Source organism: Rhynchophorus ferrugineus, unplaced genomic scaffold, assembly GCF_030347505.1.
Source record: "Rhynchophorus ferrugineus isolate W39M unplaced genomic scaffold, kcgeb_rfMv2 rfM8, whole genome shotgun sequence".
In the NCBI taxonomy this organism is placed as follows: domain Eukaryota; kingdom Metazoa; phylum Arthropoda; class Insecta; order Coleoptera; family Curculionidae; genus Rhynchophorus; species Rhynchophorus ferrugineus.
In genome coordinates, this window is record NW_027472587.1 from 29,759,363 (window position 1) to 29,776,706 (window position 17,344).

Below are 17,344 nucleotides of genomic sequence, written 5' to 3' on the forward strand. Positions count from 1 at the left end.
ATAGACAGACTCAAATTAATTTCTTGCCTGTAACCCTTCTTGACTTATCGTAGCCTACCTAAAATTAATCCGTAAGATAATAATCATATCGATTGCTTTATGGAAAATACTAGCTTGATGATAACTCGTTATGCAGTGGTATATAAGCTTCTTGACTTCTTGTTTTCTAAAAAATTCTTTAAACAATATTTTTTTCTTTATTGTCCTGTAGCTTCCAACTGTTAAAGCCTTACAAATTCTTAAAATATAGATTAGATTGTTAACATCTATATTATGGACCCGGGCTATATCTATTCCCGATATTTTTCGCATAATATTTTTACCTGTTTCGCAATTATTCGTTTCAAAAATAGCTGTAATAGTTTCATTTTGACAGCGATTAACAAATGGAAATTTGACCCAATCATTTATTCACTGTTGGTTCGTGCGAAACTCACTCAAATGTTTCTTTTGGTACCTAGTCTCATATAAATTGTTCACAAGTGTTTTTTCGTTGATATTTAGCTCTATATCTGCAATAAATAGGCTCGACCAGCTGAGGTTTATTCATATTATTCTGGGATCCATATCGGCTACTTGTATTTGCTTCAATATTGAGTTTTATCACATTCTTAACAAAAAAACTTATATAGACAGACTAAAATAAATTTTTTGCCTGTAACCCTTCTTGACTTATCGTACTCTACCTAAAATTCATTTGTAAGGTAATAATCATATCGATAGCCTTATGGAAAATACTAGCTTGATGTTAACTCCTTATGCAGTGGTATATAAGCTTCTTGACTTCTCGTTTTCTAAAAAAATCTTTAAAATATATTTTTTTCTTTATTGTCTTTTGGCTTCCAACTGTTAAAGCCTTACAAATTCTTAAAATATAGATTAGATTGTCTAACATTTATATTATGGACGCGGGCTATATCTATTCCCGATATTTTTCGCATAATATTTTTACCTGTTTCGCAATTATTCGTTTCAAAAATACCTGTAATAGTTTCATTTTGACAGCTATTAAAATGGAAATTTCATCCAATCATTTATTCACTGTTAGTTCATACGAAACTCACTCAAATGTTTCTTTTGGTACCTAGTCTCATATAAATTGTTCACAAGTGTTTTTTCGTTGATATTTAGCTCTATATCTGCAGTAAATAGGCTCGACCAGGTGAGGTTTATTCATATTATTCTGGGATCCATATCGGCTACTTGTATTTGCTTCAATATTGAGTCTTATCACATTCTTAACAAAAAAACTTATATAGACAGACTAAAATAAATTTTTTGCCTGTAACCCTTCTTGACTTATCGTACTCTACCTAAAATTCATTTGTAAGGTAATAATCATATCGATAGCCTTATGGAAAATACTAGCTTGATGTTAACTCCTTATGCAGTGGTATATAAGCTTCTTGACTTCTCGTTTTCTAAAAAAATCTTTAAAATATATTTTTTTCTTTATTGTCTTTTGGCTTCCAACTGTTAAAGCCTTACAAATTCTTAAAATATAGATTAGATTGTCTAACATTTATATTATGGACGCGGGCTATATCTATTCCCGATATTTTTCGCATAATATTTTTACCTGTTTCGCAATTATTCGTTTTAAAAATAGCTGTAATAGTTTCATTTTGACAACGATTAACAAATGGAAATTTCATCCAATCATTTATTCACTGTTAATTCATACGAAACTCACTCAAATGTTTCTTTTGGTACCTAGTCTCATATAAATTGTTCAAAAGTGTTTTTTCGTCGATATTTAGCTCTATATCTGCAATAAATAGGCTCGACCAGGTGAAGTTTATTCATATTATTCTGGGATTCATATCGGCTACTTGTATTTGCTTCAATATTGAGTCTTATCACATCTTAACAAAAAAAACTTATATAGACAGACTAAAATTAATTTTTTGCCTGTAACCCTTCTTGACTTATCGTACCCTACCTAAAATTCATTCATAAGATAATAATCATATCGATAGCTTTATGGAAAATACTAGCTTGATGTTAACTCCTTATGCAGTGGTATATAAGCTTCTTGACTTCTTGTTTTCTAAAAAATTCTTTAAACAATATTTTTTTCTTTATTGTCCTGTGGCTTCCAACTGTTAAAGCCTTACAAATTCTTAAAATATAGATTAGATTGTTAATATCTGTATTATGGACCCGGGCTATATCTATTCCCGATATTTTTCGCATAATATTTTTACCTGTTCCACAATTATTCGTTTCAAAAATAGCTGTAATAGTTTCATTTTGACAGCGATTAACAAATGGAAATTTGATCCAATCATTTATTCACTGTTGGTTCGTGCGAAACTCACTCAAATGTTTCTTTTGGTACCTAGTCTCATATAAATTGTTTAAAAGTGTTTTTTCGTTGATATTTAGCTCTATATCTGCAATAAATAGGCTCGACCAGGTGAGGTTTATTCATATTATTCTGAGATTCATATCGGCTACTTGTATTTGCTTCAATATTGAGTCTTATCACATTCTTAACAAAAAAAACTTATATAGACAGACTAAAATTAATTTTTTGCCTGTAACCTTTCTTGACTTATCGTACCCTACCTAAAATTCATTCGTAAGATAATGATCATATCGGTAGATTTATGGAAAATACTACCTTGATAATAACTGCTAATGTAGTGGTATATAAGTTTCTTGTGTGGCTTCCAACTTTCAAAGCCTTACCAATTCTTAAAATATAGTTTAGCTTGTTTAACATGCCGTTGCTGCCGAAATTCAGTATGTGTGGATACTAAAATTATTAAATTGGAGGCACAGAGAAAGCAGATGATACTTCTTTTTATCGGCTTTAGTTGTGTAGCAAGCTCATGGTGAAATCTTTCTTTCTCTTGCTAATAAGCATGTAATATTACAAACTTGTCATATTAATTTACTTTCGCTGCAAAATTTAAGTCATTTAATTAATTTGTCCTCTTTGTAACAACTGAAACTACCTTTGATCTTTGACTCTCCATATTTATAATCCTGTTAAAATGCTGAAATGTTAAACTGAAAGGCCTTCTTTTTAAGTACAAAGGAACATCACAATATAACTTTAAAAATGGAATATCAAAGCAATACAGAACATCGCCATTTCTTTTGATAAATGTTTGGCTTGCAATACCATGCAGTGTTGCCAAATTTTATCTATATGCCAAATCCAAATCTAGTCATATCTACTCTATTAATATTATTTTTTCAAAACAAAATATAAAAGTTAATGTCAGAAAGTCTTGTGCAATATATTATTTTTCGAAAATAAAATACATCCATAAAGTAAATACCCTAGCTGAAAATTTAGTAACATTGACTTTTAGCATTTTGGCTTGCGGCGAGTAGATTGCGCTGACGAATATACACATAGTTCCGAAAGTAGCCGAATATCCGGGCCACGATGATTTTTAATGTATACTAATGACAATATACACAAAAGATGGTAAAGCATTATCTGCGAAGAGTAATGCGAGAGAAACCTAAAGTTAACTGACAGAGATCGCGACAGAGAGCGGGACTCAACACTTATTTCAATAATACAGGTACTATTTCGACAAAAACAGTACGGTGAGTAGCTCACAAAACTAACGTTGATTGAAGAGCTACGATTACGAAACTCTTTATAATATAAACCAACGCTAAGCTACGAAATAAGTGTTGTGATTATCATATACCCTGGACACTCGATCATTGGAGAAATTTGATATAGTCCGATGAATCATCCTTACAAAAACTTACCTTACTTAAATCTACAATCCGGACTGCTTTCGCCCTTCAGTGAGAAAATAGGGGAGGTTCCGATATAATTTGGGTGGTAATATAGTGATATTGAGCTGGTGCTCTCATTCATATTACTGCGAATGTGTATCTCGACGGATTTAATGATGAACTTCTTACAATAAACCCCCATACACACTGTCAAAAATGTCCAGTCTTAGTTTAAGCGAGTTCAGATCACAACATGATTGAACTCTTATACGTAATTTTATATCAGCGTGTGAGGAGTAGTGAGGAGAGTGGTTATTAAAGAATTTCACGAAATATTTTAGCATAATAATGGGGCAATATTCCATTAGAAACTGTTCATATACTCGACGAATCTATTCAGCGGAGAATTTAAATTTTGTGTCAATGCCTTATTAATAAATAAATTTTGTGTATATGTTTGGTTCATACTGTTTTGCCTATTTTCTGTATGTAACTCTATGAATTTATGTCACAGCTGTTAAACACTATTGTTCTGGTTTAACTTCATCAATCATAATCATAAATAAATGAACAGTATATGGTTAAAGTTTTTAAACAAAAACAAACTAAAACTTAAGTGTTCTGGAAGTTTCAACAAGAAGTAAGAGCAAATGGTGTTTTGTTGACTGTAATTCTATAAATAACTAGCAATTTTAAAATATAGCTTATTTTGGTAGGTACCATTGACCTACGTGCAAACATTGCCGAGGATAATGAACCAGTTCGTAAGTATATTCGACAGATGTATATTATGCTACGGCTATAATATTGTTTGTATTGCAGCAACTTGCCCCGCACAAGATGGCGCTGATTCTATATACTTCCCAGCTGTTAACTGCACCAAATTCTGGCAGTGTACGAACGGTGTGGCTGAGTTGATACCCTGCCCGAGTGGCCTGATATTCGATGATATTTTGAATGTGTGTAACTATCCCAGTTTGTCCCACTGTACCGGACAAGGTTGGTCGACGACCGATGCCCCTTCCACCGCAGCACCTACAACGGCTGCACCCACAACAACTACAAGAGCTACTACAACAACGACCAGAGCCACCACAACGACTACTAGAGCGACTACAACGACCACTCCTTCAACAACTACAAGACGAACTACCACAACCACACCATCAACAACTACAAGGCGAACTACGACAACCACTCCATCAACTACTACAACTAAAACAACCACAACAACAACCCCAAAAACAACAACAACAAAAACATCTAAAACCACAACAACCAAGAAACCAAAAACGACAACTACCAAGAAGCCCAAGACAACTACCACCAAAAAACCAAAAACAACCACCACCAAGAAACCAAAGACCACCACCCGCAAACCTCATCACGGTAGTTCAAGTTGCAGTAGTTCTAGTAGTTCCAGCAGTTCCAGTAGCTCGAGTAGTTCAAGTAGTTCCAGCAGTTCCAGCAGTTCTAGCAGCTCCAGCAGCTCTAGCGAATCTTGCAGCTCGAGCAGTAGCTCTAGTAGCAGCAGCAGCTCCAGTAGCTCCAGCAGTAGCTCGAGCAGCAGTTCCAGCTCAAGCAGTCACCATAAGAAACATTCAGTTAAAGAGGAAGAACCTATTTCTTCTGGAGAGTTTGCTGTCCCTCAACCTGGAATTGGAACAACTGATGACGACGGTCTGGATATGGATGCCTTTTACAATAACCTATTCTTAAAGAAAATGATTGCTAAATAATAATTTTATTCATGTGAATGTATAAAGATATACGTTAAATATCAAGATGTGTATTTTTGTTTTATTACGTTTTTACTGCAAGTTTTGGAACAAAATAAAATATACTGCCCTGGGTGGGGGTTATAAAAAGGACTTTTATACAACAGAAAATGTGTAAGAATTATTAAATAATTACATTACTATATATATATATATATATATATATATATATATATATATATATATATATATATATATATATATATATATATATATATATACAATAACCTATTCTTAAAGAAACTGATTGCTAAATAATAATCTTATTCATGCAAATATAAATTTTGGAACAAAATAAAATAAACTGCCCTGGGTGGGGGTTAGAGATATAAAAAGGACTTTTATACAACAGAAAATGTGTACGAATTACTAAATAATTACATTACTGTATATATATATATATATATAATATATATATATATATATATATATATATATATATATATATATATATATATATATATATATATGTATATATATTTATATACAATAACCTATTCTTAAAGAAACTGATTGCTAAATAATAATCTTATTCATGTGAATATATAAAGATATACGTTAAATATATCAAGAGTTAAATATCAATACGTTGAATATCTAGTGTATATATATATATATATATATATATATATATATATATATATATATATATATATATATAATTATTATTATTAATAATTAATATAATAATAATAATAATTATTATTATTAAAAAATGCTCGTCTTTGGGTATTCATTTGAGGAAAGAAAAGAGAAAATAAATTGTATTTATTTTACAAGATTGATTTCTCTCCACCATCTCAATAGTCTCTTTTTACATACTTTTCTATATAATTTTTAAACTACCATTTTAAAAAAATAATGAAAAAACTACACCTGCTTGCAATTTTTTATTTTCCCTTGAACACAGCCAATAGAACCATCACAAATTTATTAATATTTTTTATAGAATTTTTTTATTAATATAGAATATTAATATTTTTTAGAGAAAAGTACTTGCTTATATAGAATGAAGGTTAGTGTATTCAATAGAAATTGTAATATAAAATAAAGTCTAACTAACGAAGGTTAGAACTTCTTGTTAGACATTGCACTACTTTTATATTTATAAAGATAATTGTATCAGAAAAACGTCATATGTTTTTATAGATAGCGTCAAGAGATTATTTTAACGTGAGTTTCAAATGCCCCAGCAGAAATTTGATTACTGGATTTAGTAGTATTATTTTTTAACGAGTATTCTCCGAAATAACGTATTCAATTGTAAAAAACAATAGCCAACACTTATTCAGAGTTAACAATAATAACATTTTAAATACTTTTTTTCACCTCTCATATATTTTAGATAATTAACGTCACATTATTTATAAATTGGAAGGTTTAAGTGGACACTTCAGTGAGATCATTCTATCAATCTTATTTTAGATAATGTATCCTGCATGGAATATATCTTTTCAATCATAGATATCTTAATGGTTTCGTGTTTTTATAATGATAGAGGTAATATTGAAAAATAATACGTCTGCAGATGGTGATTAGATAACGATTAGATGTTTACTATTACAGGAATTATAACAATATCAATCAATATTATTGATCAATTAAATTAATTTTAAGTAAGGCCATTTTAAGAATTTTTAAACAGTAGATTTAACTAGTTTTCTTATAACAAATAAAGAGTCTTTTCAAGTTAGGTTTTAACCCGTTTTCAATAAGTTCTACTGCAATTAATGTTTTGTTTTTAAATCACTTAAATTTAGCATTTTTAAAAAGTAACATTGTATGGTTTTGTTATTACATCTTACGCTTCATATGCTTAGTACAATCTTAATTTAAATATAAATATATTAGTATTGTTCCGTTGTAATTAAATCAATAAAGATGAAGGATAAATACTTTAATATGTATTTCCCAAACTAAGATTAAGAGTAATATACCATACAATTTCGTTTGGCATGGTTTGCTTCCCTCTTCTGATTTCCTGTCCAGGATCTGCCTTGCATTTATATTGGTATGATTTAGTAGCCTTGTATCAATCACGTTTTAAGATGTTTAGCTTTAAATATATCGTTCAGTTTTTTTTAGTTTTTAAGTAGTGATAAACATTAATAATTGCTAAGAAATTCCTTTTGGTTATTTTGGTTGGCAGCATTGGATTAATAGTCGGTTTGATATTTTAGTGCTCTCCATATATGCATCCCATAAATCCAAATGGGTATTATAACTGGTTAAAAAAACAATTTCTTTGGTCTTGTTGAGAATATCCGTCGGTTCACTTTACAAGTACAGAAAATATAGCATTTTAATCAGTAAGATCCGTTGAAAATGCAATGTAAAGTTGAAAGTATCAGTGTAAATAACTGTTAAATAACCTAACTTAACTATTAGACTGTTAATTGGATGGTTTTGAATTTTCTGTATAAAAAATAACGTTGTTTAATAATGTTTTCTACTTAGTTTTATTTTGTTTCAGTATACAGTTACTAATCATGGAACCCTCAAAATTGCATATTCGATATTCATTATTTTTATTTCTTGACGGTCTGTAGAAGTCTATTAAATACTGAAAATGATTTAAATGTTCTGATTTTTCAGTGAAAAATATCGACTTGATGGAACGAAAAGTTTTGTAAACAATGAATTGAAAATATTATTAGCGAAAGCCCATCTCCAACAGCCAAAGAACTTTCAGACCGCTTTGTAGTTGATGAAGCTACTGTTTGGTAGTACAATAAAAGGGAAAGTGGTGGTTCTCAAGTTACTATATTAACTGAAAATGTGATTTGAATCGTTTCGTAATCGCAGTTTTACATTGCTGAATTATTTATCTAAAAACACTATATTGATTTGAACTTTTTGATGTTATATGTAAGTTTCCGAAATGTTATTGTGGCGACAAAATGTATTCCTCATAATTTTATGCTAATGAATTTTCTAGTGTGGTGAAATTTGAAGTGTGCTTGAAGAAACTCTGCTGTATGAATCTTCAGGCAGACTAATACACGATGGAAGATTTTCTTTCTTTGACGGTTTTGACCTGGAAGATATAATTTTTGATGAATTTGAACTTACTAATTTCAATTACAGTAATTATTCATTTATTTTAAGATATATTACGTTCATTAACAAAGTCATTAGTTAAAAAGAGATGTCGTATTTTGTCCGGGTGATAGTCTGGGTCGTATTATAGTATTTATAGCTCTTATTGATATAGCTGGTGATTTATATTCATTTGGCAGTTTATGAATTATGGCAACATTAAGATGACAATAACATTTATGAGTTTTCCTAGATAATAATGGTTGATATATACCTGGAAACGTAGATACCAAAATTATTCCTCGTCATCAGTATTATTGTAATGTACGCTTGATTAGTTAAAAGATATATGGTTGAAAAATATACCGAGTAAGGGAATATAAAACTCACCAACCTGAATAATGTTTGGAAAGTGGCTGAAGTTATTATGATTTCGAAATCTAGAAAATCCCCATATGATGTAAAGTTTTACTGACTAATTTCACTGCTAGTGCTAATATCTAAAGCATTTGAAAAACTCCCGTTAAAGAGGTTAAATTCAATGATAGATGAAAAAAATCTAATAGTTGCACATCGTTTTGTTTTTGTGAACAATGAATTGGCATTTAATAATTGGCAATGTACGTATTAACAAAGATTTTATTGAAAAAGCCTACGAAAGGAAAAAATTGCTCAGCTATATTCTTTCAAAACAGCAGGCATCAACATAGAAAAAATAGAAATTTTACGGTATAGGCGACCTTGGGGAAATGTTTTGTTTAGTTCAATCAACGGTAGCGCTGCGATCGCAAATTGTGATTGTTTAAATTTCTGGTGCCGCCACTAACATGGAACGTGATTGGTCGATCAAATTGTGTGAAGTCAACATTTTCTATATGGGTCCATTTTTTAGTTTGTTGTTTGAAGGTTTTGGTTTTTGTGTTTTTGTTTAGATCAAGAAATCTTCGTTTTACGTTGTGCATATTTTCTGTTTTACATTAATTATTATGGAGTAATAATATAACAATTGATGACAACGCGTCAGTGTAGTAAAAGATGTAGTGTACCGGGGTAAAAATCTACTACGGAAATTAGACATCGTTTTCCAAAGAATGATCTCGCTCCTTTCCAAAAATGATCAAGTAAATAGTAGTAAGTTACCAGGATAAACCAAAATGCAAATATATCAACGTCATGTATCTGTCACGGACATTTTAGTGAAAAATATAGAATTACCCTTCCTTCACGAACATTTATTAGGGTAAATGCATATCCAACATTGTTTTTATCAGATACATATAAAATTATCTATCTACTACATGTCTGTTTATATATTGTTTGTTTACAGAAAATCAAAACCTACTTATGAAGATGTTAGTGGTAATAAAATTCAATTAATCTACCAAGTTGTTCGTATGCTGTCAGTGTGATGTCGCTACATAAAGAAGTCTTACAAGAAGGTAATAATTAAGATAACTGGATAATTAGTAGTAATAAATAATACTTTTAATGCTAAAATATCCCTAAAATATTTGTAATACTTTAACTGTTTAAAACAATCAGTGTTAATAATTTTATTGTGGAGCTATTTAAGTATATTTAAAGTATATTTATAATATATATATTTAAAGTATATTTAAATTTAATTGCTAGAGGATTTATTACCTTAAAGAAATCTATTTTGTCTAAATTTACATATAACTACATTTATTTAACAAATCTTAACCAGGATTGCTTAAAGAATTTTGTTGGATCTATTAGAGGTAGAACAGAAAATATGGACAACGTAAAACGAAAATTTCGTGATCTAAACAAAAACCATAACCTACAAACAACAAACATAAAAATGGACGCCCATAGAAAATGCTGATTTCACACAATTTGATCGACCAATCACATTTCATGTTAGTGGCGGCACCAGGAATTTAAACTAGCCAATCACAATTTGCGATCGCAGCGCTACAGTTGATTGAACTAAACAAAACATTTCCCCAAGGTCGCCTATACCGTGAAATTTCTATTTTTTCTATGACAGTAACGAATGAGCCTGTAAAAGTCGTCCGTTTGTCAAACCTCTGCAAAATTCTTCAAAATATTATTTAGTAGTTATAACTACGGGTTATATACTAACAAAAACTGATTGCGTCTGTAATCAGTCATTTCGAAAAATAACGAGATAATGGAGACCTCCTCTTGCCAGAACAAGATGTTAGAGAGGTAAGCATTTTTACTGTTAAATGTTAATTCCTACGGTTTTTATTGAAAATAATTTTAGCCTGATGCCGCTGCACTGAATATTAGCACGGGCGCGATCATTAAAATATCTCAAAAAATAAAAACAACCTAACCTTAATCTCACCAAAAAGAAACCGTCTTTATGCGAAACGGGCGACGAATCAAGATGAGCTTGATGATAGCTGTATCAGAGTTCAAATATATGGAATATATAAAAACAGTAAGTAGTTTTTTTAATCGAAACATAATTTAATAAATTGTTAGCCTTGAAAGTATCCATAAAAAGCTGAGAGATATGCAGTTATTTGAGGGATCTAGAACATCCCTTCTTACATTGTTGGATAATATAGGATTTAAGTGGTGTAAAGATAACCCACAAATGGTTTTAATTGAACTTAAAGACATTGTTGTTAAAATAATACAATTTTTAAAAACGTAACAAAAACGAGGAAGAATTATTATACCAATTTGTATATTTAGATGAGATATGGATATTTCAGAATGGTACATTGGGTCACTCATGGCAAGATGTTGATAGGTATGGTGTAAAGACAATAAAAATTGATGAAAATAGGTAAACGTTAGAATAACTATAACTATCAACTGTAAGAAATTATATTATAGATTGCGAAAGCTTAAAATGCATGTGTGTTATTGGTCAGAATATACATTAATATTTGTTAAAATGTGTGAGGAGAGAAATAATAGGGAATAGAGAATAATAGAGAAATAAAAGGAGAATGCATTGTTTAAATCTAGTTTTATTTAGAAACATGTAAAGGTACTGCACCTCTGGGGTACAATTGAACTAGGATGTAGATTCAAGACAACCAAATCATGTAATTTTGTGTAGTTGTGCAGTGAATTGTACTAAATGCATTAAAAAAATCTGAGAAGTTCTATAATTGTTATTCTATTTTATTTTATTCTGATTGGTTTTGATTAAGTAAACACCATGGGGGTCTTCTTATTTTTTAGTCACTCTAAAAGCAAATTGTAAGTTATTCAGCAACCGCTAGAAATATATATATATATATATATATATATATATATATATTTATATATATATATATATATATATTTATATATATATATATATATATTTATATATATATATATATATATATATATATATATTATATTTTATTATATATATATATATATATTTATATATATATATATATATATATATATATATATATATATATTATATTTTATTATATATATGGCTATTTTATATATATATATATATATATATATATATATATATATATATATATATATATATATATATATATATATATATATATATATATATTTATTTATTACAGAACGGTGAAAGCAAGTTTAAATTTTTTATACAACAACATGAAAAAGGAAGATTATTTCCGATTAACGAGATTATTGTTCAATAAATATTTCCTAAAACTTGTTCAAGATATATTAGATATAATAACAGTGGGTTTTTTAAAGTGTTTCAATTTGAACACTTCAGATAATTTTATCAAAGTAAGCTTTAGATACGAAAATCGGTGTAATATGAAATGATCTTTATAAGAATTATAGAGATAAAAATTAATTGTTTCATTGTTCTTGATTTTGTATGACATAAAAAGTGTTGAAGGAAACTAACACATTTTGAGTCCGATTGCAAAACATTTTCTCCTAGTATATGGTGGGAATATACAAAATAAGAAGCTGTTTATAAGATAATGTTGAAAATGTATGCCCTTTATGCGCTGGTAGTTGCTGGTATTTTAGTAAATAGTGGATTTGGACGGAGTTGTGAGTATTATAAGTAATATTAGTTTATGTGATGTTTTTTATATTGCTTTGGAGGATGGCTATGTTAGATTTACTAGTTATAACCCACTGTTCAATACCATAGGTCCAAATGGGCCTAAGTAGTTACTTATATAGCAAAACCTTGTTATCTAAGGGTAATTTAGATTTACACCGTATCACCCATAGTACATTAGGTTTAGTTTAAGCCCAAGCTGTTTATGTTTTGTCACTACATGAATATGTTATTCTATGGCAAACGTCGATCAAAATGCATTCCCAGATATTTAATGTTGTCTACTTGCAACCGCAATTCGGCTTTGTTAAGATGAAGTTGGAGGTTTCTTGTAGCTGATATTGGATCCTCGTGTGATCATAAATCCGCTGTATCGTCAGCATATGTTTCCACAGTAGTATTTTTGAGGTCGGTGGGTTAGTGGTATACAATAGACGTAACAATGGGCCAAGAACACTACCCTGCGGAACACCCGAAGGAAAAGAAGTGAAATAGTAATGTACTCGATTTTATGGTAAAGAGAATGTGAAGTGTGTTGAAAATGACTTACTAAATCGTATGTCTGGTTCTACGAGATTCTAATTTTGCGATTTGGTCTCTGATAAAAATCGCCCGTCTTCTTGATTTGTTGTTGGCTGATTCTGTGCTTAATTCTTGGTACTGGACTGTTCTGTTTCTATTCTTGGTTAATTCTTGTTCTGACTGATTATTTCTGTTTTTACTTCTCGACATTGCCCTTTGACTAATTCAAATTCTAATTTTTCTTAAACTTAATAGAAAATTAAAATATAATTGCGTCACAACACCATGAGTACAGAACTGTAGCGCGTGAAGAACACAGCTGTTCAAATGGTTACTGTGTCAATGTTATGGAGAGAACAGAAAAATCATGCAGATGATTGATACAATTGCTCGATGAATGTCGTTGGTATTAATGCAAGAACAGCACAGTTTAAATATCATGATCATCAGTGTCGGAGCCAGTTCCACGTACGGATATTGAGGTTGGCTTTAACATATAGCAAAATTCTAATGTAAATAAAATAATGAAATAAAAATAATGTTATTAGATATAATTTATTTTAAGATTTAATGCATTTAGTATCGTGGGATTGAGCTCTATTTCCACACCACCTATAAGGTTGATTTCTAGGGACGTTTTTTTATGTAGCGGTATTCCCTGTAGGCTAAATCCACGGAATTAACCGTTTCATATCTAGGTAATGTCTTTATTTTCCTTGGAGGGCATATTTGCTTTATTTACCTTTTATATTTAGTTCTGGTTCCTTTCGTCTAGGTGTTTCCTTGTTCTCATTTTCATTTCTCCTGAGGTTCTTCTTTTATGGACTATGAACATTTTTCTTTATGAAATTAGATTTATTAATTACATTCTTTCTAATGTATTTGCCATATTTGCAAAACAGTTAGTATTAATACTCTCCTCATAAATTCTAAGCTAATGCTCATATATGTTTTAAAAACTTGCACATATGTGCCCATATATATTTTCACTCTACAATATGTCAACTATATACTCATCTTTAGTTGTTTCTGTTCTTATGGATCTGAGTTAGTAATTCAGATTACTACTAGGTCATGTGCCTAAAACAAAACATTTTCATTCAGTCTCTTTCACTCTCAGAATCATTGTTCAAGGCAATCACCAAATTAAAAATTTCAAATCTATAAACAGTTGTTAGCGATTCCACGCTCTATCAATTTTTCTGTCTGTCTGATGGAGTTTATCCAAACACAAAGTATTACTGTAGACAATGCTTCTTTCTACAGTGTATATTTTTTAGATTTTCTTCCAAAAAAGATCAGTTACCTAAAATATGAACGTTTAGTTTATATTTAACTAATGACAAAACATCAGTTCGTCCTCATCTTCACATAATAATGTTATGGCTGTTTCTTTGCTGACCATTATTATATCTTGAATGAAATATTGAAAAGTATCATAAGTAACAAAACTTATGTTCTAACATTTACCTCAACTTTTGTTGTCTTTATACTCTTTATTAGTATTTTACCAAGAGTAATACCATATTTTGTTTTGAAATATTCACGCCTCCCTGGACACATAAATTGAAATAATAAATCTCTTTTATTTTTATGATATTCTATTAAAATGGTACTCTTATAAAAACAATGCCTTAAAGTCCCTAAAACAATCCTAACTGTGTATGAAACGATTACTTACATCACTTAAAGAGTTGCATATCCTTGAACTTTCTATGGATAGTTCTCAGATTGACAGTTTTCTCTTGAATTATATTTCTAGAATTATACATGAATACAAGTTATCTTGATTTATATCACCCGATTTCTTTTGAGTTGCTCTTTGTATTCACCTGTTCCCAATGCATATATTAATAGAAAATGCAGCTGCAACATGTTAAAAAATACTTCTAATAAATGCAAAGCAACATAATATTTAATACTTGGCTCTTTAATGGTGGGTACAGATTTGAGCATTAGACTCGAGTTGATCCGACGCATTCATAGGGCTACTATACAGGATTTAGGCTACGGGGCTAAGGGTTTTCCACTTTGTTCATCAATGCACCAAATCCGCTCGAACCGAATATTCAATCTGACTATGTAATGACTTCGGAATTTTAAATCAGAATTATCACGAATTTTAAACAACAATTTGACAATATAATCAGCGGCATTGATGACGTGCATTGGCTGTTTTATTGGAAGGACTATATATTCGCACTTTACAGCATTGCATCTTTTTTTCATTAGAATAAAATGAGAGAAGATTCGGGATCGTGATGATGTGAGTTCAATGTTATTTTGTATAAATCGTAGAGTTCTCATTGTTACTCCTTACATAATTACATATTAAGGGATATTACTAGCATAGAGAAAATCTAACTATTTAACTCTTTATTTCATTAATATCTTAGTAATTGAATTTTATTTTTAGATGATCCAAGACGGATTAGGGATGACAGCGAGCCAGTTCGTAAGTCGAATGAAGGTCGGAGGGAGTCAAACCATTAACTTCGGAATATTTCAGCTACCTGCCCGACCGACGTAGGCCCGATTCCCGTTTATTTTGCCGCCGTGGACTGCACGAAATTCTGGGAATGCTCTAACGGAGTCCCGTACCTATTTAGCTGTCCAGCTGGACTTCATTTCGATGAGAACCTGGATATCTGCATGAGTCCCTGGCTAGCAAATTGCACGGGCCACGGATGGTCGACGACCAATTCACCTGTGACCCCAACACCCACGACTCGTGAAACTCCTATGACGACATCTACTGTAACGCCCACCACTCCTGGAACAACTGAAACTCCTACCACTCCTGCAACAACTTCAACGTCAACTACTACGGCAATACCAACTATGACACCGTCAACTACGACAGCGTCAACTACGACAGCGTCAACTACAACAGCGTCAACTACAACAGCGTCAACTACAACAGCGTCAACTACGACAGCGTCAACTACAACAGCGTCAACTACAACAGCGTCAACTACGACAGTGGCAACTACGACATCACCACACTCCACTCAAGCGCCTACCACTACTCACGCACCATCTACAACCCACGCACCCTCTACCACTCATGCCCCTTCTACTACCCACGCCCCCTCTACTACCCACGCGCCATCAACTACACACGCGCCGTCTACCACTCATGCCCCCTCTACTACTCGCGCACCTGCTACTACACCTGCTGTTTCCAGTACTACCACTCAGACAACACCTACTACTTCGACAGAAACAACATCTACTACTTCGACAGAATCAACATCTAGTACTTCAACAGAATCAACACCTACTAGATCAACATCCACCACGACATCTACACCGCCAACTAGTACAACTCCCTCGACCACCACTAGCGCTCAGCCCACTGGGCCACCAACATGGATGCCCGACCCAACTCTGGACCCTGGCATAACGAATCAACCCTCATGGTGGTCCTATTTTGTCACTGGTAAGCCAGCGAAGAAGGAGGTTCTACAAATTAGTGACGTCTTGTCTCGTACGGAACATAAATAAGTTTATAAGTCTTTGTAGAACATACGAATGAATTAAATGCTTTAGAATTGAAATATAGCTTGATTTATTTACCTCTAGTTGTTACTAGTGTCTTAACTTAGTAGTTGTATTTCTTCGTTAGTAAGAATTACATTTTTATACAAGACATTTAGAATTTTGAAATCCTTTTTGATTTAATTCGATGTCTAGTGAACAGAGAACATTTAAGAAAATTTGTTCCTGCTTAGGAACTGAAAATAGATATGGTTCTGGAGACATATTATATCATTTTACTAGAGATAATTCTAAAGGTTATTAAATTTTTGGTATTAACTTCGGATTCATAACGCTATGTAGTAGTCGCTGTTGATGGTCCTTCCTTTTTCAGGGCAGTCAATGAAAATTATTCCATGCGCATCCTAAATTACAGACGCCATAACCTTGCCAGCCGACTGTTGCGTATTCCCACGCTTTGGAGCGGATTCATCGTGTGCCGTCCACTCGAATTACTGTTTGTTGTCACATATCAAAACTGAGTTTATTATGCTTGATCATCCTAAAACACTGTTCCGAATCATCAACTCGTCGATGATTTTGGTCAAAAGTGAGCTCCTGCGGCATCCACTTTAAATAGAGCTTCCTCATACCTAAATATTCGTGAATGATATAATGTACACATTCCGTTGATATCTTTAGATTGTTTGCTATTTCATTCAGTTTCAATTTATGGTCACTCAAAATCATTTTGTAGATTTTTTAAATGTTTTCGTCGGTAACAACCTTTTTTGGGCGTCTA

The 17,344-nt window shown here is 31.5% G+C and overlaps 1 protein-coding gene across 1 annotated transcript in view; it reads left to right on the forward strand.

Annotated features, from left to right (window-relative positions):
• Positions 1-16,622, forward strand: part of LOC143201054 (uncharacterized) — a 34,976-nt gene extending 18,354 nt beyond the window's left edge. Inside the window, exons 6-9 of the mRNA XM_076411901.1 lie at positions 4,428-4,475; positions 4,534-5,448; positions 15,479-15,517; positions 15,572-16,622. Coding sequence (XP_076268016.1) covers positions 4,428-4,475; positions 4,534-5,448; positions 15,479-15,517; positions 15,572-16,569 — 2,000 coding nt within the window. The 3' untranslated portion in view covers positions 16,570-16,622. The remainder of the gene's footprint in view (positions 1-4,427; positions 4,476-4,533; positions 5,449-15,478; positions 15,518-15,571) is intronic.
• Positions 16,623-17,344: the final 722 nt, after the last annotated feature.